General features: G+C 36.2%; 1 protein-coding gene across 2 annotated transcripts in view; it reads left to right on the top strand.

Annotated features, from left to right (window-relative positions):
* Positions 1-27,887, top strand: part of TFEC (transcription factor EC) — a 106,107-nt gene that overhangs the window by 40,492 nt on the left and 37,728 nt on the right. For both annotated transcript variants that reach the window (XM_040550370.1, XM_040550380.1), the window contains exons 2-3: positions 21,591-21,842; positions 24,122-24,217. In XM_040550370.1, coding sequence (XP_040406304.1) covers positions 21,591-21,842; positions 24,122-24,217 — 348 coding nt within the window. The remainder of the gene's footprint in view (positions 1-21,590; positions 21,843-24,121; positions 24,218-27,887) is intronic.

Genomic DNA, 27,887 nt, shown 5'->3' on the forward strand with positions numbered 1-27,887 from the left:
ACTCTTCTCATTAACTAAATAGTCAGATCACTTATTATGGAAATTCCATATGCATATTCCCCAGCATTTCTGTATGTTGTCTAGCTGCTACAAGGGGCTGGCTTCCTTCTAAATCTCAATGTGACAATGTGGCTCAGACTAGGCTTTTAAAATAGATGTGTATTACAGAACTGGGTTTTAATCCCAGCTACACCTGAATTGGCTTTGTATGGACTCTCAGGTACCTTAGCTGTAAAACTGGTCAATAGTTGTGACTCCCCAGTGCATGAAGACTTTTTGCATATTAACAGCAGCAAGCAGTAGCAAAAAATTAGGAGCAGTTGGTTCCCTAGCAGGGATCAGAAGTCATGGTGTCTAGGTTTGGATTTAGCTGTAACTTGTAGCTGACTACTACTGCAAGAAGTGGGAGAGAGGCTGTGTCTTCCAGGGGTAATTTCATAATCCATATATTTTCTTATAGCAGACTGCAAAAGCCATAAATTTAATCAGAACAGGCATCTGTGTTCCACACAGGGGTTGGGGTTAGGGTTGAGGTGTGACTGGGTATGATTCATTTAGATCTGTAGTTTATCACATGGTGTTGGCTGTGCTACTTCTACAAACAGCTTTTAAAATGAAAGCTTTAGGGATAAATAGGAAACAATAAATAACAGTTTCCTGATAAGTAAAGCCAAGTTAGAGATTCCTGAAATATATTTGGGAAGTAGGGTTGACAAAAAGATATTTTGTGGATACACTCCACTATTTCATAACAGACTTGCTCTGAGCTACTAGAGCTAGAGTTATACTTTATTAGTCCAGATTCTGGTGCTCTGTTCCCCAAACCTCAGACAATCATAAAAGTAGAAAGGAATAAAACGACCTGTATATTTTTATTTGTATTAAAGATACTGACTTTAAAATTTAGAAAATTTTAACTTATCATCACATGTAAATGGGCTTGGCTGTCTTCGACTCCACAGCAGCTGCATCGATTGACACCTCCTAAAGACCTGTCTATTTTATTTTATTTTATTTTATTTTATTTTATTTTTTATTTTATTTTTCTCTTACAGTTTTGAAAGCAAAACCACTGTTTGAGTCTTTATTTTAAAACAAAGAATATATGTAAATCATGTCCTCTATGTTCATCAGACATGCTGTTGAGTTTGATAGTCCTATCATTTGTAAGCTATATATATTGTTGCTTTAATGCATTCCCTCACTACTTTGATAAAAGCCTTAAGATGTTGCCACTAGTCCTTTGATGTTTCCTTCTGATGTTACAGTACCTCTTTTTTCCTTCTCTTCCAAAAATTCTGTTTTGCATAAACATGAGGAGGCAAGACATTTCTAGTTAAGGATAGAAACATCAAGTTTTATCAATAAAAGGACAAAAAAAAAAAAAAAAAAAGAAGGTAATCCAGACTTTTATATACTCTAGTCAAGTAACTATAGATGAAAAAAAAAATACCCTGCAAGGGTGTTTACATTTACAGAGCAAACATTTTTTCACTAGTTCTAAATAAAACAACCAGGCTACTGTGAATTTTCATATGATGCGATCATTTATTTCTTCATAGGCTGTTACGGGAACTCCAGGAAAATGAACCTTACGGTTTAAATAAACCTCCTAGTTTACTAGTAAGAAAACACTTTCATGTCTAGTCTTGTCCATAAACTATCAGGCTACTAACAGGGATTAACTGATTATCACACAAGAAAAAAGACTTAATTTTTATTTTTAGCTTCAAAGCCATATGTCTTATCTTGAAGCAAAAATGCTTAGTCTTTTATTTTCTTCTTCTTTTTTTTTTTTTTTTTTTTTTTTTCCTCTGGGAATAGCAAGGGATTATTATTACTACTGTTATATTGTTATAGTTATCTTTTGTTATTATCTAAAAGCCCCTATGAAGAAGAGGTCCCATATCCCTGATATTCCCATATCCCAGGGAAATAATCCCTGTCCCAAAGATTTTCCAAAATAAGAAAAAAATATTAAAATAGTGAAGAATAACTGTTATTATTCCCTTTTAACAAGGAAATTCAAGCCAAAGATCAAATGTTCTGCTCAAGGCCATATAGGGAAAATCTAGCAAGGGCAGGGACTGAATACACACAGCTCCTGAGTGCCAGTTTAGTGTAATTTAAACTACTGGCAAATGTTGTGGAAAGAGTGATTTTCTTATGAATGGCAGGACTGTTTTATTGCATTCAGGAAGAACCCAATGTAGTGGAGCCACAACATGGTCTGGTGGTTAAAGAATGTTAACTCAAGCCAAGAAATGCCAGTTTGTAATCTTGCTTCTTCCAAGACATACATGTCCTTTGGCTAACCAAAATTTTTACAGCTTTCTAGACAAGAAGACAAAATTTCATACTGCATTATAGCTATAACCTGAAAACTGCAAATCTTTTTCAAACGTTTTTATGGTAAATTCTCAGTAACATAAATAGGCATAAAATATGGCTGCTTTATCTCACGACTGAAGAGTGGTACACGTCTTAAGGACTTGTTCCACAGCTCACTAATGCACAATGCCCTTGACAATTACTGCTCAAAGCTTCAGTCCTAAGAGCAGTTGTCCATGTGAGTATTTCCCTGAAATCAGTGAAACCACTTGGTTGGATAAAATGGGAAAAGTGTAAGTAATTGCAGGATCAGAGCTAGGAAGGTATTAGCGAGGATAAAGACATTCTTGTAGCAATAAGCAGTGATTTGGCAAAAGCAAATAATCACCTCTCTCTCCATTCCCCCTCCCCAAACCTCTTTCCTTCCCAAGTAAGATGGAAGTGGGTAGAGACAAAGTAAGATCCTAATCAGCTAGGGTGAGATTTGGGAACTGGAAATAAGAATTAAGTAAAAACTACTTGACCTTGGAATCAAAAACTATGCAACCACAAAAAGTTCTAGAAGAACAGAAAAATTGAAGGAACCAAATGATTGTTGTGAATTAATATCTGCTAAATGCATTTATTTATTCACCTTACCTCAAGATAACTATAGCTTTTGTGTCTACCTTTGGTCTTCCCTGTGTTGTTGCAGCTGCTCAGTTCAGGCTCAGTAGGCTGGAGAGATGGCCTTCAACTTTTGCTGCTTACAGGTAGAGAAGGGTGACTTTTTTTTTTTCTCCCTTAAACTTCAATACTCTATAACTCCATTTTAATATTTATTGATTTTACTGCCCAGCTGTAAAACAAAATCTGAATTTATGCCATTGATCAGAGAATGAATGATCCCTATGAAGAATGATCTCTATACATGTACATAGACTTATATTTCCCATTGCCATGAAGACCACCTCTTGTTGCAATCGTAGAATCATAGAATAGTTTGGGTTGGAAGGGACCTTTAAAAATCATCATGTCCACCACCCTGCCATGGAAGCAATGTCCTATGGCAGATAAGGTTGCCCAAAGCCCCATCTAACCTAGCTTTGAACACTTCTAAGGATGGGGCATCCACAGTCTCTTTGAGGAACATGTTCCAGTGCCTAATCACTCTTTTGGTAAAACAATTCTTTCCAATATCTAATCTAAATCTAGTCTATTTCAATTTGAGACCATTACCCTGTCCTGTCACCACAAGTCTTGGTGAAAAGTCTTTCACTGTCTTTCCTATAAGCTCCTTTTCAGTATTGAAAGGTCACAGTAAGATCTCCCGTAGCTGTCTCTTCTCCAGGCTAAGAAAACCCAACTCTCTCAGCCTCTCTTCATAGGAGAGATATCCAGCCCTCAGATCATTTTCCTCTGTTTTGATCTCTTTCTTCCCAGCTTTGCTCTCTTGCTTACTCTCCTCACACTTTCTTCAGAACAGGTGTCCATACTTGAAGCCTACAGTAAAAACACATAGAATTTTACCATACAGCAGTCACTGTTACCATGGATCATTTTAAATTGCCTTGCTTCTATGCAAAGACTTTATTTTGGTGTCTGTTACAACAAGAGAGTCCCAGAATGATTGATATCAGACCTCCCAGAAGGTGGGCTTTAAAGGTGTGCTTATAAAGCTACTATCCATTTTCATCTCTCTTATAACATTAGCTTTTTATTGTTGAAGTCTAAATCCTAGGACGACTGGACACCCAGTACACTGAAATTGAGATCTGTGTATTTGTCCTGAGAGAAAAAATGTTTACTACAGAGTTTTATGTGGGTTTTACTGAATCCTCACTCATAAAATATGACTCTCACTTCCCCCTATTTGAATTGATTAGTCACCCAGGGCTGCTCTTCCATGAAAGACCTTTCCCCTCCCATCCATGGCAGGTTTTGCGCACTGACATAAAACTGAAATCAAATAAGTCTCTGGGTATATCCTCTAAACAGTGACACTGTACTGTTGGCATGGCCTTCTTATCTATGAGGGAGGATGCAATGGAATTTGCTTTAATGAAACGGAGCTTTAAATTATTCACCAACCTATTCACTGTCTGGTCCAAAACTAGCCATCTTGAAGGAAACACTAGCAACAAAACAACCAGACCTAATTTTGATCCATAAGAAGATCAAAAGCTCTGCTGGGAGGTTTTTTTTTTTTTTTTTTTTTTTTTTTTTTTTTTTTTTGTTTTTGTTTTTGTTTTGTTTTGTTTTGTTTTGTTTTGCTATCAATCTTTTTTGTGATCTGCAGCTCATTCTGGCAAAGGACTTTCTAGCTGATGTACTCCTCTGGCCTATTCACCTCCAAATAACCTATTCAGCATCAGGACCCTTTGTTCAGTGCAAACACAGAAAATGAGCTAACCAGGATTTTCTGCATTCAAGCTTGTTTTTATGTTGAATATTTTGTTTCCTTGTTTTGCTTGACAGTTAAGCATTGATTATACATAATCACACAGAATATTTTCTTATGGCAAATTGGGACATTAGTGCTTTGCATTTATTATGGCAGAACTACTTTATGTTGCCTGGTACTAGGGCAAGTATTAGACTTGGCACCTAGGTAAGCTATCCAGTAGAAAAATGGAATAGGGTCTAAATTTCTGCTTCATATGTTCCAACATTCTCTGTTATTGTTTTGTCTACTTCCCAGTTCGTGTAATTGCAATATCTTGGTTTTCCTTCTATTCTTTTTAGGTTATTTATTATAATGACATAATCATCTTTCTTTTCCATCCCAGTTTTATTCTCCCTGTATTCTTGGTGATGGGCTTTATTTTTCAAGTATTCTGGCTAGGAATACAGGGTTATCCGAAATGTCTTCTAAGTAGAAAACTGAACATTATGTTCCTTCTGGTGTTCAGTATTCTGACTCTTTAGCCAGCCCTACTTTTTCATACTTATGTTGTCAGCCTAATCTAGCCAGCTGGTTTAACTTTTCTAATTTTCCTTAGTCATAGTGTTTTCCTCTTTCATAATCGTATTAAACCCAGTTCTTGTTTTGCACCTATTTATCCTAAATCAAGATTTCCTGCTCTTCCTACTATGCTGAACACTGCCTCAAAGCTTTCCAGCAAATTGGATAATGCCATCTGCAAATTTAAGGTGACTTGAGTATTCTCCATTGATACAGTCACATTCTTCTTCTGGGGTCGGTGAGATAGTTCAGCACTTTTTCACTTGCCTTGCCACATGCAAATTTTAACTCAACTGCACTATAAATGTTTTTGAAGACACAAAATCTACAATAATGTAAACTGTACCTTTGGAAGGGAAAATTAAACAGCAATCATTGACATGAAAGTATTGCTTCAGAAATCAAAAATGTGTCTTAAATTTAGCTGGGCTGGAGATGCATGGATTAATGTGACAACCTAAATTCTTCCGTTGGAGATCTAGCCTTGGAGAGTGACAGCAGGAAACCTGCATCTCAAGTAGTGGGACTTCATAATCTTTAGGGAAGGATAATCTTGCTCATTACAGAGATGTATGCTGTACATTCCATCAGTTTTCAGTGTGAAAGCCTTCCTCACTCTGGCAGGCTTTTATGCATCCTTTGATTCAGTGGGATGGTCCTGAGGGCCAACAACATACCAATAAAATTTGGACTTGACTGAGAAAAATACGGGTTTTACCAAAATGCAAGTCTTACACATATGCTTTGCATCCAGCAATGTAAAAGGTAATGAGCCCAAATAAATCTCAGTAAATTGTATTGTTAAATTACTTTGAAACTGTGCAGAATATATTGAGAGTGTGAACTGGACTGAGAATAATCCTGGTGTTTGAAGTTAAAGCAAAGAAAATGAACTTATTCTAGATGGTAGTAAGAGATTGTATGAAGAAGAGTTCTTCCTCTGTGTTTAGATTTTGTGGCCTTTTGAATGCAAATGGTGATGACAGACTAACAACATGATCGAAGGAAACTGCTAACATGGCCATACTATTATGCTCCTGATTTCTTTCAGCGTCTATTCTTCAGTTAACAGTGCATTTAAGACCCACATAGGAAGTTTCTTTCCTTAAAAGTGCTGTATCATTTCTTCTTCCTTAACTGAAATTCCAGACAGAGTTAAGGAAATACCCTCATGAGCCACTTCTCCTTTCTCTCCCTAGAACCAACTGGATACACACAAGCAGTGACATATATTATTCATGGTCAGATTTGTATTGGTCTTTTCTTGTTTGCCCTGCTGTGTTCGTGTCCCTGGGCTCTGGGGTGTTGCTGTTTCGTAGAGGTGATAGAACTGATAGCAATCCAGCCTCAGCCGGTACGTAAAGACACTGGAAAACCAATGCTTCTGCATGTTAACTGTGTGATGAAAATCAGCCTAATCAATTCTTGCTTTATTTTGCATGCGTGACAGAATCATAGTTTTAGCTGCCATCTTCCTAAAGCAGACCAAAGGGACTACAGTTAGCCTTCTTTCCATAATGTAGCCTATTGCTTATGCTGATAATTGCTAATGAAGTCACTTGATAATTAAATAAACATACTAATACTAATAAACTCACATACGAAATTTTACTCTTTAACATTCACAGCACACCACTTTTTTGCAATACAAATAATGTGACATATTTTCCTGCTGAAAGTTCTGTGGAAACATGCTGAAGGCTTTAAAATACTGCTATCATTATTAAATAATGAGAGGAAAATAAGAAAATCCATTGGCACTAGCATATGTAAACTTATTTAATATTCTATATTGTTTCTTAATTTAACAAAATATAATTTTATAATATATATATAAACTTTTCATGATAATTTTTTCACCAGTTTCTTTATGAAAAAAGTAGGATTCTTACTTTTCAACCAAGAAAATATTAATTTTGGTGGCAGAAAGATTTCACATAGATACATAACTACATCAATCATTTCCTAGGCAATTCTAACTTCACTTATTTTTAACTTGTACATTCCTTTCAGCATTAGGACTATTGTATTTGAAAAACTTACCTAACTTTTCTTGTTTTGTGCTGCTTTAATTAATACTGCTTATAATTAATACTCTTAAAAATGACTTACCAGTAGTAATCTTTAATTCCATATTTACACAGAAATTTCATTTAAACTGTGGGAGTTTCTCTTGATTAATCCCAGTAAAATCAATCATCTTTTGTTAATCAACATGTTTTTATTATAAGCTGAAATATAAGCTGAATATAAGTGAAATATAAGCTGAAAGTTGTTGAGTAGTTTGAGTTTACCCTAATATCACTCTTTCAGCTCCTACTCTGTAGTGTTTACTATGTGTGTATGTATGTTGTAACTAAACTGAAATGTAAATGCTATCAAGTAAAACCCTAACACTGAAGGACACGTACCCGTTTCAAGAGGCCAGGCTGCCTCTTGATTCTATTTATGGTGTTTTTACAGTAGTTCTCACTGTAAAGATTTTTAAAGACTGATTTCAGAATTCAAGTAATTAGAAAAGGAACTGAATTTTGATCTGTTGTACATTAGAAATTGTATTAATCTTTTATTAATCTTTTTAATTTAATTTTTATTTATTTTTATTTTTTATTTTATTAATCTTTTATTAATCTTTATTTTTTTTTTTTTATTTTTTTTTTTTTTTTTTGCTAATTGAGTTACTGCTGAATGGAACATGGTGAACTAAGATTAGGTTAAGTTCATGTCAAATGGCAAGACTGCTTGCTCATTTCAGTACTGAAAGCACCAGTTAATGCTATCTTTGTGAGATTTCCAGTCAACTGTAGAATACAGCAAAAACATAAGTATTTGGGGACTTGCACTTTCTAAATGTTCACTGAAGGAATTCTTGGCATCCCTTGTCCTCTTTAGTAGTGTTAGGCTGAAAAGTACCCTTTCAGGCTCAAAATGAAAATCTATAGTTCAATAAAGACTCCCCAAAATTGATTACGCATTTTAAAGTAAAAAGTTAAATTATATTCATTATAACATCTGTTCTTGCTAGTGCTTTTTTGTTTGCTTGTTCATTTGTTTGTTTTCCACTAACACCTAGGCTCCTTATTAAACTCTTATTTCCTAAGAATAATGACAAAAATGTGAAATTATTGAAATATTTCAAGGGCGACATAATTACTGCACTGTAAATCCGCTGTTATTACTCTAAGTAGAAATGTATTGCCAAAAGGATATACTGATTTTTAGGTAGTATTACAGTAGAATCACAGAATGGTTTGGGTTGGAAGGGGCCTTAAATATCATCTGATTCCGCATGACCCTGCCACAGAGCAGGGACACCTTCCACCCGACCAGGTTGCTCAAAGCCCCATCCAGTCTGGCCTTGAACACTTTAATTGATGAGGCAACCTGTTCCAGTGACTCACCATCCTCAGAGTAAAGAATTTATTTTGAATATCTAATCTAAATCTGCCCTTTTTTAGTTTAAAACCATTACCCTTGTCCTGTCACTACACCCCCTGACAAAGAGTCCCACCCCAGCTTTCCTGTAGGCCTCCTTTAGGTACCAGAAGGCTGCTCTAAGGTCTCCTCAGAGCCTTCTCTTCTCCAGGTTGAACAACCCCAACTCTCTCAGCCTGTCTTCGTAGGAGAGGTGTTCCAGCTCCTTGACCATCTTTGTGGCCCTCCTCTAGACTTGTTCTAATATGCCCGTGACCTTCTTGTGCTCGGGGCCCCAGAGCTGATCACAGTGCTCCAGACGGGGTCTCAAAAGAGCAGAGCAGAGGGGGACAATCACCTCCCTTGCCCTGCTGGCCACACTTCTTTTGATGCAGCCCAGGATACGATTGGCCTTCTGGGCTGCAAGCGCATTCTCATCAACCAGCACCCCCAGGTCCTTCTCAGGGCTGCTCTCAACCTATTTTCTGCCCAGCCTGTATTTGTGCCAGAGGTTGCCCCTGCCCAGATGCCAGACCTTGCACTTGGCCTTGTTGAACTCCATGAGGCTCACACTTGTCTACCTCTCAAGCCTGTCCACATCCCTCTGGATGTCATCCCTTCCTTCCAGCATGTCGATTGCACCACACTGCTTGGGGTCATCTGCAAACTTGCTGAGGGTGCACTCAATCCCACTGTCCATGTCATTGACAAAGATGTTAGACACTGAACTGACAGTAATTTTTGCTATTTCCATGTATAGCAGGACAACAGCATGCTAAAGCATGAACATGGTCAGACTCATTGCCACTTGCAGCCATAAAACATATTTGAATACAAAATGTACCAGCTGATTTTTTTTAAAAAAGCTCTTAACTATTGATGTGAAGTATTTTCTGTTACTTTTTTCTCATACGACTATCCTTGACAGAAACGTCACCTACTACTCTCAACTACCCCAATCTGCTCCTCTTCTATGAAAGCAAATTTAGGACAGATCCTAACCTGGCTTAAAATGATGTTCTGCCCTGATTTCACAAAACAAACAAACAAGCAAACAAACAAAAACCACCACCACCACCACCAACTAAAAAACAACACCAAAGACGTGTTGTGAAGCTGATCCTAGGAAGCCTATTTCAAAAGATTTCCCTCTTTATCATTCAGAGATGGAGGAAAGCAGTAGAAAGCAGATTTCTTAGGCTGATGCTGCTTTTGTTTGTGTCTTTATCGAAGCTACAATATTTCACAGAATTAGATGTTGCATTCAAAAATAACTTGTCCAACGCACTATCCTCCATGATGTGACTTGATCTAGAATATGTCTTCCACCATAAATTATTCTGTGATTCTGTGATTATACCTCACCAAACCACCTTATGCCACCAACTTTTTTTCCTCCTTTCTGTGCCATTCGTGCAGTGGATGGACCTGGGGGGTGCATACCCGGGTACAGTTTTCTTTTCTGAATGAGGGAGGACTGAGACACAATAAAGGCGTTATCAGTGCTGTTATCTGGTGGTGAAATTATGACCACATTTTAAAAATTTGTGTTTTTCAACCAATGGGTTTTACTTCTGGGGGGAAATTTATGTAGTCTCCTTGGTATACAGTCATGAATCCTCCAAATTAGAAGTAGGCAATACTGGTGTTTTTATCCAAAATGATTGTCTTTTGAACTTACTGTATTTTCAAAGAGGAATAACTGGCCAGAATTAGGCTTACTATGTTCAGTTTTTGTCATTTTCTTCTTTAGCTTGTGCTGCCAAAACATGAAGAAGTTATTTGAAAGTGTATTGTAAATATCTGCGTACAAACACTCCCTACCCAAAGAAATTAAGAAAGACAAAAACCCATTCCTTTCCCTTAGAAATACCTGTATATTCAAATACCAAAGTACTGTTTTCTCCTTTTACTGTTTTTGCATTAGTACTTTTTTCCATATTATAGTTGATGTCCATATCCTTACATACCAGGAAAATATACTTTTCAGGTCTAGAATTGTTTTGTTGTCTGTAACTGAACAGGAGGGATGTTACTGCCATCACTGCATCTCAAATGATATGGTATCTGCTCTTCTTGGGAGACAGAAAAAAAGTGCACCAAACAGTAATCTATTACTTCATGTTCTGTCTTCCTACGTATTGAGGCTGACTTCTCTCTGAGTTCTCCAACTGAGATGCAAATGAGATGCAAATGAGAAGATGACAGTTGTGGTCACATAAAAATAATTATAATTCAAAGAAAGAACCAGAACCTTTTAAAACGAATCAGGAATTTACTAAATTAGGTGTCACACCAATGATCTTTTTTTTTTTTTTCTTTTGTTTCATCCTATTTGAAGTTCAGACTTTCTCAGATACAGATAAATGTAGTATACGTATGTGTTGGTTCTCTCCTATGTTAGACCTATTTCCCTTTCTTTACTTATGGATATCAAAACAGGCTATATATATCTTAACAGTACAGACATCTTTTGACTTTTCTGTGTTTTCATCTCCATTTAAATAGTTAAAAATGCTGACATTAAAATATAATTTTTATGATTGCAAGCATTGTCATTATTCCTGGCATCTGTATCAGCCAGTGTTGAATGAATCCCAACTTTTGGAGTAGATTTGGTTTTGACATATGATATTTGTCAGAAAATTTTGAATATCTGAATTAGATACGTTGTTCTAGTTATGGATTGCTCATACTGCAAGAACTGTGCATTTACAGATCTGTGTTAGCTGTTGCAGTTGACAAATAAAGAAGAACTCTTAATGCTGCTATTTTGTTTCTTCTGCAAGGACTGAACAAACTGCACTGGTGTAAGGTCATTAACAGAGTTTTTTTAACTAAAAAAAAACAGTTTATGCTTTTCATATTGAAAACTGATATTCCTAGAATATTTGTTTAATACACTCTTCTCCATTTGATAGCATCATATTGGCTGACCTAATTAGAATGACTTCTGGAAACAGAGTATTCTGCAAGTAGTTAAGTAAAGGTATCAGGACCCAGCTCTTTAAACATAGCTGGCCATACAAAAAGATTCTTTCCATTCTTCAAACGCAAGAGTCACGTTCACTGTCCTTTAATGAAATCAACAATAAAGAGGAACTGGAACAGTACAGATTTATTATATTCACAGATGTCATGAATCAATGAGAGCATGGACAGGGTCACTGTGCAGAGTCAAAGTAAGGATATTAGCCGGGGTTTCATAATTTGATTGTGGCCCATTGTTATGCTTGTGTGGCCTGTTAACTGTAGTGGTTGGTTTTATTCGCAGTTTAGATTTTCAGCTAAAATTCTAACTTAAATCAAAGGGATAGTTTTGTAAAAATACTTCCTGTAGTTTGCTTTGCTTAACTTTATAGGCTGTTTTTATACTGTAATGTTAAAATCTTGAGTCTTTGCCAGTGAAGACCACAAAGTCATCGAGACTCATTTTTATTTTAAAACATGACAAGCTGGCCTTAAGACCTTAGGGGTCCTTTCTTCAGAAGTCAAGCTGGTGATGGATAAGGAGCCATGAGAGCTGTGTGTATCTTAACTGCAGGAGTTCAATTAAGAAGCCAAGAGTGTCTCAGATATATCAGCGCAAATGGAAGTGCTTGCTTTGATAATGTCTCTGTAGCTGCTCAGTGCAGGTAGTTGGCTTCCCCCAACTCATTTCTGATTGCACAAGGAGGTTAGCACAGAGGAATACCTGAAAGGACTGAGCTCCATCAATGCTCAGTGAGTGCTAGAGAATGCCGCAAGGGGGAAATGCTATCAAAATCACTGCATCTGCACAGGGATTTGTCAGGAAACGGCTAGCTGTATAATCTAGCCCCTAACAGCTACAGCCATGAGAGTTCTGCTGCCTCTCTCTCTGTGAGAGACATGTTCTTCTGCTATATATATTGTACAGAAAGTTTTCTCACTCAGCACTGGTTTCTGCAGTCTCTTTTGCAGCTCTTTTGCCCCCACATTCATCTTGGTTATATCTTTCAACTATTAATTTGCTGAACTACATAGATTTCCAGCTCTTTCGGCGCATGTTTGGCCATGTCCCCTCATCTATTTGCTCTGGCACACAGGTGGATTTGCTTGAAAATGTAAGGCTGAAGTAGATTCAAGAAGGTTCACCACTTTTGCCTATTCCTGTCATTCCTAGCATGCTTGTCTGAATCTAAAGGCTTTTGATTTTAGGAATCTATCATCCTCCTTTCTACCAATGTCTCACTAGTCTTACCCTGAGAAATCTGTTCCTAGCTTCTAGCCAGACCCACTTTTGTTGCTACTTAATGCCATGATACTGATTGTCATGGCATTCACTTCATACTGAAATCTGTTGGTTGGCCACAGTCTTTTAAAGAAGTGAAGACTTTCATTTGTTTCCTCTCAGTCTTCTCTTCTAAAACTAAATACTCCCCCTCTTTTCAATCACTGATCATTTTTGTTGCTTTCCTTTGGACCTACTCATGCACTTCTCATCTTCAAAGTCAGTATTTCCACTGTAAACACTTTGTAAAGAACACATCCTATTTTCAACTTCTGACGTTGTGAGATGCTTGATGTCAGCAAAGCCCTGTGGAAGCCTGCTTCATAAAACTTTCTAAAAATCAGCAGAGCCGTGCTTGGAAAGATAGATTATTCATATAGCACATTACAAGAACGCTGTCCACTTTTTGTCTTCTGTTTCCAAATGTCTTGTAGTGTTAAAATATAAAAGACCTACACCCCTTTCTATTTTTCCAACTGGAGTAAAACATTGGACTTTAATATTATTTAGGAAGACAAGTTTATTACAACAGCTTTTCCAAAGTAGAAAATCTCACTCCATTTTAAATTAGAATTGTGCCTGGAATTAGAATGCATTTGCTGAAAATACCGTATTTAGAGGGCTGCTTTCTTTATGAAATCCTTTAGAAATAGAACACTGAAAAGCAAGTCTCTAATTCTAGCAAATGTTTTACTGTGTGTTTATATCTGACTTTATTCAAGGAAACATTAGGCTTTGTCTTTTGGAGTACACATTAAGTTACTGTGACTTCAGTGACAGCGAATCACATAATTAATTGTTTTCCTAAATTCACATTTAAATTACAAGGACTCTTTCCTACGCTTCATCTTACAACTGGATACTCTATTTTAGCACTGTGTTAGTGCTGATGATTTCTTCAACTTGAAGTGCATATTATGTAGATAACAATTTTTAAAGTTAAAAAAAAAAAGTATTTTTCTGAAGTATTGTAATAATTGAAAATGTACATATAAGTAACTCTGTCTCAGAATAGAACTGTGCAATTAATAAACATTTTTCCAATTTTTATTCTAGATATAATAGAAAATATATTTGCTTTCATAATGGTTGTCAATGTGATGGGTAATACTCCCACCCTACCCCACATTTATAATTATCAGCTATTTTAGGCCATTGAGATAATAAAATACTGAAGCAGTTGTCATTGTTGAAGATAAGGCCTTTGTCAAAGAACTTTAAAATGTTTCTTCTTCAGTCTCTTCACCCTTGAAAGAACATTCACAAGTTCCTGATGAATATGATGTCAAAGGTTAAACAAGATGAAAAATAGTGCATTATAGTCACATGAGATTTTTTTGTTGTTGTTGTTTTTAAACTTGAAAGCTGCTGTAAGGCATCAACTAAACACAGCTCTGAATTGCCAGACTGGATGTCTTTTGCTTTGTATTCTCTCTTCATGCATATTAATGGAGAAGGTCTCGTCTAGTCAGATCAAAGTTCCAATAAGAAAAATATATTCACATTTAAAAATTAATTACTGTGTTTAGCTTAAGTAATTAATTGACATATTCACACATGCTTTTATAAACTAAACATTAAAGTGAACAGCTATGTTATTTGGTGATAGTTTTTAAGATAGAACAGAAGTGTATAATTACTAAGATGAAATTTCATTTTATTATGAAATAATTTCACAAATGTGCTTTTCTCAAAAAGTTTAATAGAAAGAACAGGACAAACAAACAGCTGATGTTCATTTATAATAGAAGTTAGAAAGTAAAAAAGATTATTTCATCACTAAAAATGTTTTTTTTTTTTTTTCCCTAACTCTTAAAATCCAGTTGAAAGTCATCAGAAATAGAACTGAAACAGTCTGTGTTATGTCTGTGTTTCTTATCTTAAAATGGAATTAGATTTTTTGGGTACTTGCAGAGCATTTTAATAATTAAAAAGTTCATAATTAGCTGCTTATTTTCTGGTACAGTGACTGAAAAGAACATGAGGCCCCATAACTCAAATAGATTCAGAGAGGTGTTGTGCTCAGGACTAATGGTAAATGATGTGATCCCATCAGTGTGAGAAATTTGACTTCAGGAACTTTTAAAAACATTGGAACAGATTAACATCCAGCATAAATGGCAAAGTAATGAAGTCTACTGCTCAGTCCAGCATATTATGACTATATTTATACATATTATATTGTTGCAGAGATTTGAACATTTATTAAATTCAGAGTGAATTTTCACTGAAGAAAAAGTTACTATTATGATAGTGAGTTCTCAGATCCAAAAGTCCATAAAATTTAAACAAAGAAAGGGCTATCAGACCACTCATTCTAATTCCTTTAATATCACTGGCTATTGTACTTTATTCAGTTATTATCCTAGTACTCAGCTTTGAGTCAAGAAAGTGTTTGATGAAAGTTTACCTTGGATTTGGCTAATTCATCTCTTCCAGAAATTCATCAACCCTTAGTCTGGAGAAAACAGCAGTTAGAGTCCCTGAACTATTCCTTCTGAATATGTCAATGTCTATTCACAGAATTTCTGATATGAGCTTACCTAACATCAGCCTGTGGGCAGTAGCTCGTTTTCTATGTGTTAGCTTAACACAGCCCTTTCACATTCAGCATCCCTCACAAATTTCAGTTTGACAGCAAGAAGGTAGTGGAGTTTCTTAAAGTGTTCATTGAAACACACTTTTTTCACTCTTTATTTGCTTCTGTGGTTCTTTTCTATATCCTTTCAAATTTTCAACTATGTTTTAAAAATGTTTAGGGTCCGCTGAGCCATTAATAAAAGCAGAGTAAAGCCAGGTTCTTATCTGCTTCCTTTATACCATTTTCTCTGTCTTGCTGTAGCATCACTTGGACACCCCTGCCAAGTTGCTGGTTTATTGTTACCCCGAATCTTTTATGGACTCTTTGCTTCCAGAGTATTTTTCAATCAGTTTTCTATGGTGTTGCATCCTATATTTCTTTTCCAGAACGATGTGTATTTGGCTGACTTGGAACACATTTTCTTTCAAGGGAGTCACTGCTCTATAAAAATATTTTTCTTTTCAGTACCTTTTATTTTTCTCTAGTCCCAAATCACTGATAGAAATGTTGAATAGTACAATATTGTGGAGAGCCTCTCTTTCTGATGCCAAGCCTTTGCTGATTACTTTCTTATGCAAATTCGTCAGCCAACTCTTAATCCAGTTAAAACATACTTTGTTGATATTGTGTAGTGCTATATTTTTAATTAGAATATTGAATGATGCTAAGTCAAAAGACACACAAAAGTTGAAGTATATTATACCTACATCGTTACCTTTGGCAACCTAACTTAAAATCTCATCAAAAACCAGAAGTGGATTTGTTTGACCAGGCTTATTTTCCACAGAGCTATGTTGACTAGCATTACTTATATTCCTATCTTTTAATAATTTATTAATTGAATCTCTTTTCAGTTTTCGCATTATTTTTCCCAGAACTGATGTTGGGCTAAGCAGCCTGGGAGTTAATGTATCATCTGCTTGCCCATAGCGGAATATCGGTATGAAATATGGCACTGCTACTTACTGGTATATTGTTGACATTGATCATGCCTCATTACATCCCCTAAATATGCCCTCTTTCTTACTTTTGGCATGCTAGGTATTTTTTACTAGTGGAAAAATCTCATCAGCAAATGTGGAAGTGAAATATTTTGTGTAAATAGACTCCTGAAGACCTAGTTATGACATTGTGCAATATATTAGAAATGAAAGAAAGAATAGTGTGAGTGTGGGAAAAAATGTTACACAACTCTACCATAGTTTTGCAACATGAGGACATGTGCTCAAATTAGAAAGAGCAATTGAAGAAGTTTGACTATGTGTCTGTAATTCTGAAAGGCAGTTATGTTCTTGTTCTCAGAACTGGCTTCTCAGTGAGATACAAAATAGAAGTAGGTACAGTTGGTTACATGTGCATTGAGATTTGCTCTGGATTACAAAATCCATCCCAAAACTTTCATTTCTGTTCTAGCTTTGTTCTGGTTGAATTATACGATTTGAGTCTGGGTTAGATTCTTTTGGTCCCTGCAAGCTTGATGTTTCTGGTCCTATAGAGGTTTTAATTTCACAGGAAAGCCAGATAATAGACAAAAGCAGTGCCTAGGAGGGAGTAGATAATCTCTCCACTGTTAAATTTTATGCTGTCCTTCACTCCTCAAAAAATCCTTAATAATTAGCATTTAAAGTACATGGCCATAGCCACTGCAAGAGAATGCCTGGGAGGAGAACCAGCATTTATCTACATAGATTCATTGCCTTGTTACACCTTGCACACAAAATAGTCAAAATAGTCTGTAAAACTTCAGGAGCACTTTGCAGAAAGGTTCAGGCCACTGACTTTACTGAGAGCTAAGCAGGTGTGCTGGCAGATAGTTCTAAATCTTGGGCTGGGTCTGAGGCTTTTCTCTCCCTGGAGTCAGTATCTGATTCATCAGGTGGTCACTGGGTGACTACTTCTGCTAGAGATTCCCAGAAATTGGACATGTCAAAGAACAAGGTCATCCGTTTCACAAAAATTAGAAAGGCAGAGAGATGTTTAAAAGAAAATGACTTTCTGAGTGCCAGAAGATAGATTTTTTTTTTTTCAAATCCCACTGCTCCCACATTTCTGTGCCAGGAATGAGAACCCAGGTTACACGGAGCCACCAGCCCCATGGATTCTCTACTCTAAAAAACATCCTAGCGTCTTTTAGGGTCTTTCTTTAAGGTGTCCGGCATTAAACAACTGATTAAATATTCATTGTACTAAGAAAAAAAATTAAGTAACTCTATATTGAAATTGTTGTGGTAGTAAAGGATGTTTCATCTTCAACAATGCAGGTTCCTGCTCCAAAGAAGTTTCAATGATTTTATATACAGGAGGAATCCTAAACTTGAGAGATTCAGAGATCTTTGCCTTAAAATTTAATATAGTCTCTAACAAAATATTATTGCTGACTATGGGAACTCCTCAAATTAAAAGGAACTAGAAAATTAGTTTCCCAATACTGCTGGAGGATATACCTCTGGGATTATTATATATATTTTTTTTCCCATTTGTCTGTAGCAGGGAACTAATCTGGTGGATCTAAGATATTCCCATTATTACTGTCTCAAACCAGCTTAGTACATGTATGTCTGGGCTGTTTTGCTTGTGGGACTACTTATATGTGGGAGCGATTTTTCTTTTTCTTTCTTTTTTTTTTTTTCTTCATTTATTTCACTGATCCCCTAACCTGAATATTTAAATACCATTTTTTTTCCCAGACTTAAAAATTATTATCCAGAGTTTCAATATTTAGATTACCATTGCAAATTTCTCTGGAAATTTTCTTTATTTGTTTTACTTTCTCAGGGGCTCAAGGCCTGGTCCAGTCATGTTTTGAAAATCTCCAAGGATGGAGATTCCACAAGCACTCTCGAAAACCTATGCCAGTGCTTAACCACTCTTTAACATCACTGAAATGAAGCTCAAAATCAACACAAAGTTTATAGTTTATAATTATAGTAATGGTTATTTAAAAGAGCTTATGTTATTACAAAAAAATCAGAAAACCTAAACTAAGCTTAACAGTACTGATATAATAAAAATCATCCAGCAAACCAGTAGAGAATAAACTGATCATACTTGGTAATTGACACTTCACTAACAGACTTCATAAAATTATTAAATTTTGAATTTCCTCTCCTATTTCACAAATGTTGCATGGACAGCTTTAACTGTCATTTCTAATTTCCAGAGAGCTTGACTTTGCATTCTTAGTATTCCTTTAGCATAACATGACTTTTTCTCCCCATTTATTATACACTAGCAATATGATTATAAAAATAGGAGTTCAGTTCTGCTTTGTCTTTATGTAGTGGTTTGACTTTCAAAAAGGCTTGACTGCCCATCATTGACATTGACTTCTAAGATTTATTTAGATATATAGGGATGATTAAGTATTGCAACTTCATGTACTTTTGAAAATCAGGGCATAGATCCCTTTTTAACACCAACAGTACTGCTTTACAATGACTGCAATTTGCATAGTAAAGGGAATAGAGGGGTTTGCAAAACCACAGAAACAGATCCCATCAGAGGAGCTTAAGTTTTTTACCTGTTTGTGAAAATTGAAGACAGTACGGGAAGGATCTAAGCACCGAAAAAATGTCATACAAGAGGAGCACTCCTAATAAACTTGATTTTTTTACTTGATTTTCTTTCCCAGAGCACACAGAAATGGCTCTGTGGTAGTTCACCAGCCAATTGGGCTGGACAGAGATTTCAGTATACCACCAGCAATCTGAAGGCCAGAGAAAGCAAAAAGCAAGCCACTGACTTTTCAGCAATATTCTTGTGGCAGAACCCACTTCCTGATTAAAATTCTGCCCATATACAAAACCAAACCAAACCAAACTAAGCAATCAACAACAGCAAACTCTTAAACAAGATAGTACACGCACACAGGACACTGCAAATTTCTTGTTTCCCATTTAATTTGAAGATATTCAATATTCATGTGGATTTTGTGTTTCAGGTAGGCCTGTAGAATTTCTAAGAAAACAATTTATTGTTCATTTAAGAGAATAAAGCAGCTGGGTGAGATGCAGTAATTGGATTTGTAACCGATGCATTGATTCCACTCTCAGCTGTACCATCCAAAGAAGCTGTCCATTCAAAGCTGTTCATTGTAGTGTTCTGCACTGCTGGAAAGAGATCATCAATTTAGGCAGTGCAAGATCTAGATACTAGTCACATTCAGTGACCCTAGAGTTCAGTACAAACACCAAGTATCTGTGGGTGCTTCCGAAACAGCAACAGAAAACAAGGGTGCACAGCAAATCCCTGCTTTGGCTATACAACGGGACATACTTTCTTTCCCTCAGCACATTTCATTTCACCCAACCTGTTACTTTTGTTAAATCGGTATGCAGTAGAATTCATATTTAGATTCTAATTTAGAAAGCTGCATGAGTGTTTAACTTTCAGTATGAGCACAAGCCTTATTGAAGGTGAAGAAGCTATCATCCTTACGCAATGACAAATCAGAGCCTAAATTAACATTACATTATACACTTACTAAAACTGACACAAAGATCTCAGTTAAGATAAATAATATTATAATTTAAGTAAATCCCAAATACACATTTAGTTCTTAAAATCTTACAAAGGATGCATACTTTCCTAACATAAAACAAGGGAATATCAAAACAATGTATTTAAGATTTGATATCAATATTTTAGTGGAATATTATTTAATAACTTTAAGGCTTACATCAAAATAATTAATATTATATTCATTACCGCATGGCTTAATCTTTTTATATGACTAGAAAATTAGTTTAAAGAAACATAATTAAAATAATTCTAGACATGCCACTGTAACATGATTAAAAATAAAGTAACTACTGCAATGTTGTACAAAAATATAGTTAATTTAAATGCAACCCCCTTTTATGGGCTATTTATCTCTTCTTATGTATGTTAGGGGAATTAAAAAGAAGTTCGTTTAAATGACTGAATTTTTTCAGAGAAAATAAGGGCTGCAGAGCAAGTCTTGCTGTTATTTAACAAATATTAATCATGCTTGCACAGAGGCCACTTGAGAAAAATTTATTACGAGAAATTTGTGACCAGTCATGCCATAGCAAAAGGAGAAAGCCACAGGGCTGAAATGACAGTGAGGTTTGTGTATGCAGTGCTCCTCTGGTAGTTAAATTGCAGGAATGTGACATTGATCTGAGATGAGAGCTGTTTGAAGTAGCAATTGTCAATCTCTGTAATCAAAGGATGGCCCAAAGTCTTACTCAATTAGCCATTTTGGCATGACCGCTTGGTTTATAAAGTCCTACCGACTCAAAAAGTGATCTGTCCTCAAGAGGCACTTCACAAAGACTGCATGGTTTCAGGATAGTGAACGGTCATCTAAGACTGTAACTTTGGGCCATTTTTTAAAATTATTTTTATTAGATTTTTATTTTAATTTTTGCAAAAGTACAACAATGCCTCATTTGACTGACTGTATTTATTACAAGGTGAGCCAAATTTGGGTTTAGATATAAATGAATGTCTGCTGCTCTTGAAGTTGGTTGGATTGTGTTTTTCTTTATACATTTCTTTGCTGTTTCAAGTACAAAAGTATAATTACATTGTGATACTAATTTTAATACATATATGCTTATAGATTTGATTATAATTATTACTGATTCAATTATTAGTGATTCAGATCCTCAGATTAACTGAGAAAAGAAAAATGTGTAGCACACTTTTGGCCTTTTCTCAGGACCATGTTTATGATGAGGCAGTTGGACTTGATATTTTTAGGTCTCTTTCAACTGAACTATTCTATTCTATTCTATTCTATTCTATTCTATTCTATTCTATTCTATTCTATTCTATTCTATTCTATACTATTCTAAATTTTCTATTCTATTCTACTCTTTTTCTTTGATAATTATTCAGAGGGTTTATTCACCTGTGTGGGGTAATATAGTATACAAATGAGAAATGTGAATGTAAAATTTAAAAAAGATTTGAGTTTAATAATAATTATATGCAGTGGTATAAATCTGAATGTATTGTTCTAAAGTTCACTGAGGGAGCATATTGGCAAATGGTGGTACGAACAGCTTGAAACTTTAGCAATCATTTCCATTTCTCCCCAGGTACAAACACACTTGGAAAATCAGTCTAGATACCATATCCAGCAAAGCCAGAGGCACCAGGTGAAGCAGTATCTGACCCTTGACACCAAGCTGTCCAGCCAGACCCTCTCCCTGTCTCACTCCCACACAATCCAGCCTGCAGGAGTGACCTCCATTTTAAGGAATGGACACATGCCTCCCGTCAGTGATATTGGCACACCAGAGAGCCCTATTACCAAGCTGCTGGCCCTTGGAGGAGAACATGAAAATGCGGTAGGGCAGGGCTGGCAAAAAGATTGGGGAACTGGGCATTGCTTACTGCTGAGAAAATGTTGCAAGACATATCTTGTATACATTGTGGGCAAGAGATGACTTTCTTTACCTTCATGGGGCCTTCAGCTGCAACACATGTGCCCTGAATCCTTTCAGACTATATGAGCAATTCCCTTGAATGCTGTGTGAACAGCTTATTGCATGATCAGGCTTCTAAATTTCTGCCAGTTTAAATGTACCATTCTATCTTTTTATCTTTGTGACATACATTGCTGTACTTTTTTTGAATATGTACTTGGCAATGCAAACATTTTTTTTTTCTCGAGAGAGTTATTTCAGTCTAAAAGTATTATCCTAGCTGTATAACAAACATATACCGATTAAAGAATCACTCATTCATTTTTCAGTTAGCTGATATATTTATATATGGGTTATCTTGGGTAAATTGGCATAGATCTCCTGACTTTAATGCCACCATTGATTTTAATAAAGATACAGCTGTTATAGAATGCCAGTGCAAGATGTAGATCATTATGGCCTTTAATACTTCAATAGATTTCAAGAGATAGTGCTTGTTGGGTAAAAGGGGAATTCCTACAGAAATAAAAAGTGGAGGTGCCGTATCATATCTTGAGCACTAACAGAAAAGTTTACAAATACATTGCAATCTATCTGAGCACACTCGGATGCTATGCAGCTAAGCATAAGGAACTGAAAAAATTAAAACCAATGCTTGTCTGAATGCTCATTTGGGGCCCCTCTATTTCTTCTGCATTGGCAACTGACATTTTCTGTCAGGTTTATGGATTATTGGAGTCACTACTCTACAAAGATCGTTTAAGATGACCTTTGTGGTGGTCTCTGTGATCACCTCTGTTCTGGCAATTGCAGCGTGCTGGAACCATTCTTAAGTACCTTGCATATCTGACCAAGAACGACCATTTCCTCCATTAGTACAACTTTATCCTCTAGAGCAAGACAGCTGCTTGTAAAACACCTGCTGTTCCTCTTGAAATATGCCTGTTTGTGATTGAGAGGGTGATTGTTGGCACAAGCCCAAATCCCTGTAGGGATCATTCAAGTAATTTGAATAATCCCATCCCAGAGCCTCAGGAAGATCTCTGGCACAGTGTGATTTCCTAGTACAGATGCATCCTGTGGTTCAGTGAAAGCTATGGGTATACTGGTAAATAATAGAGTCCCAACGCACAGGTTGGTGTACTGGGAAGGAGTCATCATATTGCATAATTGCTGACATTCCCTGGCGTTCCTTTGGCCCAGACTGCATTTTCCTACATAAGCCTGCGCATAAATCATGGGACAGCACATGCCTGGCTTTTGGAGGGGGAGAGGACTGGGCATATCAGCTGTGCTGTGCCATTTGGCCTAAAATATAAATGTATTTAAAGGTCCCTGGCCTATGAGTGGTCCTGGCTTGTGCTTTGTACCGACATTTCCAGTCATTGCATAAAGCTTCCTCTATTTCCTTCAGCTACAGCTCTTCAGACCGCTCCTGAACTCTGCTTGAAAGCCCTCGGAGCACGAGTGAACTGCTCTGGCAGACAGCAAAGTTAACTGTGACAGGTTCATTATGGGCGTTCCTTCATAGTTACTTTTTAAAGGGAACCAGACCAAAATTATTGAAAACTCATCCTGTGCCTTGTCCAAATCTGTATACGTCTATATGTCTGCAAAGTATTTACTGTTTTACCTCAAATAGCTAATTAGCTACCTCATCTTCTTAAGCAGTTTTAGATTCAGACTTGAACAAAAGTGGAACTAGAAGGCTGGCTGGAGAAGTATCCAGCACACTGCCAATCACAACACAAACCTCTGCCGCTGAATCCTGAGAGCAGTGTGTGGTACCAAATCTTGAGTGACTCATGCTCTTGCAGAACCACAGGTTCCTTTCAGTCTTCATGCACCAATGGAAAAATACACTGTGGATATAAGACATTTGATGAAGGTGACAGATCGTAGTTACAGCTTAGCAATGAGCTCCTGTCATCTGATCTTGGTGTTGCAATACGGGGTTAAGAAAGTGGAATGGATTGGTGGTTGGGAGGAAAGAAGTAATCACTAAACCGCAAAACTGTTTTCAAGAAGTAAAAATTGTGAATGTTATGTAAAGGTACTTGAATTATTTGAATTTTAAGATATGAACTTCTGAAATTCAGTTTTATTGAAGCAATAAATATGATTATTTCCTCTGTATTTTCAGAATAATATTGTCTTCACTAATACTAATAATGATTGGTCTTAAAATATTATTTTACTAGATGGAAGAGGTTATTGAAGACATAATCAATATGGAATCAAGTTTTAATGATGAAGGGATAGGTTGCTCTGAAACTCCTCTATTAATGCAAAGAACCGTAAGTATTTTGTGGAATTTGGTCTTGCTATTTATAATAGAGAATTTCACTGAGTGATTAGATTGAACATTACACTTCAGAGGCTAAAGCAGTGCTATCAGAGAATTATTCTAATTTCTCTTCAGTTATTTGTCTTTTTGTGAAGAAACATTACAGGGAAATGTTTCTGTGTGGTGCGACACAGCTATTTAATATGGTCTGAATAGCTAATTAAATATTTGTGGTTTTAGCGTCCACCAGCTCCAGTGCATAGCCTTTTACAGGGACAAATACACATGCAGGAGTATGGATATGCTGATTCCCTGGACCCTAGAAGGCTTTTAAAGTCCTGCTTAAAGATCCTTCTACCTTGTCTAAAAAATTCAAAGCTTGGCTATGTGGTAGTATCTAGAGTAAAGTATTTTCTTCAGTGTCTTGTATTGAACCAAGGTGGGTTCTATTTGTTGGCTTTCATAGAGGCAAATTGCACTAATGTTGAATAATTTAAGAAAAAAGATCAGAAATATCACCTTTCAGATGAAATGCTTTATAGGAATAATCCTAACAAAGTGTTATAATTTCATAACCTCTTTTTTGTAAAAGAGTGACAGAGGATTGACGATGTCTACTTAAATTTTCATATATGTTACACATTTAAAGAGGAAAGATGGACCTTTTCTGGACACAAAACGCTCATTATTATTGGGGAAGTAACATCTATCAAAAAATGTAATGCAATACACTCTATAGAAGGGATGTCCTTTTCTCTCAATCTAGATTTATCTTGGGAACCTTTTTCCAAGATTTTGTCCTAGAAGGAATACTGGTAAAGACAAACTTCTCCCTGGTGAAAGCAGGATTTTCATAGGCTTTGATAATCTACAAAGTTCATTTCAGAATACCGAGTCAGGTGCTTGCACTTAATCACCCACTGGAGGAACATCTTTTTCCGGCTACAGAGCATCACTGTCTACAAAGAATACATTAGGAGATGAGATCTCTACATCTCTGTGTTGCCAACTACACAATCAAATATTAATGGCAATTAATGGTTCCATGAATACCTGGCATTTGTATGCCAGTTACAGAGCTAATACAGTCAGTCAGTCTGATTTATACATATCTCAGTACAGAACATAGCAAAGAAATGCTCCTTGGGGAGTGAATTAATATTTTGGTTGAAATTGACGTGGGACAGGGAAGGATCCTTTCAGGTGTTGTACCATGGGACGGTGATGGGTTTTGTATTGGACTTGCACTCCCTCAACACCTTTTAAAACTGGATGATGTTAATCTATGCTAATTTCAGCCTCATTAGCCTTTATCTTCATCCATGAAGGACATATCCCCATGAAATATGTTGAATAGCCTATTCTTGAAGAGCAAGGAAAGATGTAATGACTTTTAGGTCTAAGTCATACCTTACTTGCAAAGATTTAGACTCTTGCAATGTCTGCGGGTCAGGTAAGGATATTTACATTTCTGTTTGTGCTGAGGAAATTACCAGGCTGCTAGGTAAACCGGAGAATATTGTGTTTCCAAATATCTCTCTATAATGATGTGGCAAAATGAAGCCTGCCTTAACCAGTGCATGCGAACTGTGCCAGTATGGGAGGAATCAAGCAATGTCTCTGCCTCTTCTGTTTTCTCTTTTTCAATGTGCACTTTTGCAGTACAACACTTTAGTATTGTCTGAGATTAGTACAAGTGGTGTGAAACAGTCTGTCCAAAATTGTGAAAAAAATCTGAGTCTCTTGGTTTTCTGAATACAGTAAGGCTTCTTTTCTTTTCTTTTCTTTTCTTTTCTTTTCTTTTCTTTTCTTTTCTTTTCTTTTCTTTTCTTTTCTTTTCTTTTCTTTTCTTTTCTTTTCTTTTCTTTTCTTTTCTTTTCTTTTTTCTCTTCTCTTCTCTTCTCTTTTTTCTTTTCTTTTCTTTTCTTTTCTTTTCTTTTCTTTTCTTTTCTTTTCTTTTCTGTTTTCTTTTCCTTTCTTTTCTTTTCTTTTCTTTTCTTTTCTTTTCCCTTTCCTTTCCTTTCCTTTCCTTTCCTTTCATTTCCTTTCCTTTCCTTTACTTTCCTTTCCTTTCCTTTACTATCATTTCCTTTCCATTCCTTTCCTTTCCTTTCCTTTCCTTTACGCTCCTTTCCTTTACGCTCCTTTCCTTTACGCTCCTTTCCTTTTCCTTTTCCTTTTCCTTTTCCTTTTCCTTTTCCTTTTCCTTTTACTTTTACTTTTCCTTTTACTTTTCATTTTCCTTTTCCTTTTCCTTTTCCTTTTCCTTTTCCTTTTCCTTTTCCTTTTCCTTTTCCTTTTCCTTTTCCTTTTCCTTTTCCTTTTCCTTTTCCTTTTCTTTTCAGAAATCTCTTAGCTTGACCCAGATGAATTCACGAAGCCATTTGTTTTTCTCATTTTTCTCAGTAGACAGTGGTTGAGATTAAGGACTTCACGGTGTTACACAGCATGTGTTGCTATGAACTGATGTTTGCTTTAGTTAGATGCACCCATGTACCATTTTAATGGCACATTAAATGAGGACATTGAATTCTATGAGACCACTCATGTGAGTAATTGCTCAGAGACTCATTGTCTGACCCTGAATTAATGAATTACAGTCATGTATTAGTAGAACCAGAGAAGTGAAAATAAGAACATCCCTCCATCTCTTATTAAAATTATAGCTTCCAAAGAGCAGTTTCTCTTGCTTTTATTGTGTTTGGCCCCAAACTCATAATTTCATAAAACTCTGTTTTTGCACAGCAACTTAAGAATTTCCTGTTCAAAACAGGGAGTACTCTGGCTGGATTCTCTTTCTCCTAACTTTACCCTACTACTATAAACTTACCTTTTAAAATTACTTTTAGAAGTTGAGTTACAAGACAAGATCAGGTCCTTCCTGTATGCAAGAGATCTTAATTCTTCCGAAAGTACTTGTAAACCCAGTTATATCATTGTCCAGAAAACATAGCTGAAATCAGATTGTAGCTACTCTTATGATCTATTACTTGATAAAAATTGTTTGTTCAGAATGGAGAGGATAGTAAAAGAGTAATAAAGCTGTATAACAACATTTAGTACAACTTTAAGTGGGAAGCAAAATTGTATTTTCTCTGCTGAAAATATACAGAATTTAATAAAGAATCTCCTGTGAAGACAGGCTGAGGGAGTTGGGGTTGTTCAGCCTGGAGAAGAAAAGGTCTGGGGAGACCTTATAGTGGCCTTCCACTATCTAAAGGAGGCTACAGGAAAGCTGGGAAGGTGTAACGGCTTTAAACTAAAAGAGGGTAGATTTAGATTAGATATAAGGAGGAAATTCTTTACTCAAGAGGGTGGTGAGGCACTGGAACAGGTTGCCTAGAGAAGCTGGGGATGCCCCATCCCTGGAGGCGTTCAAGGCCAGGCTGGATGGGGCTTTGAGCAACCTGGTCTGGTGGGAGGTGTCACTGCCCATGGCAGGGGCGTTGGATCTAGATCATCTTTAGGGTTCCTTCCAACCCAATCTGTTCTTTGATTCTATGATTCTATGAAGAAAACTTGAAAATGAAAGTGAACACAGCCAAATGATAGTCATTTTCCTTGTTACAATAACTTAGTCTTATGAAATTGTTTACAGCAACATATTTAATTATATTATAAGAAATCCATTCCTGTCCTTAGTATTATATTAGGAATGACAGGTATCTTCCTAACCTCAT

This window comes from Cygnus olor, chromosome 1 (genome assembly GCF_009769625.2).
Source record: "Cygnus olor isolate bCygOlo1 chromosome 1, bCygOlo1.pri.v2, whole genome shotgun sequence".
NCBI lineage: Eukaryota > Metazoa > Chordata > Aves > Anseriformes > Anatidae > Cygnus > Cygnus olor.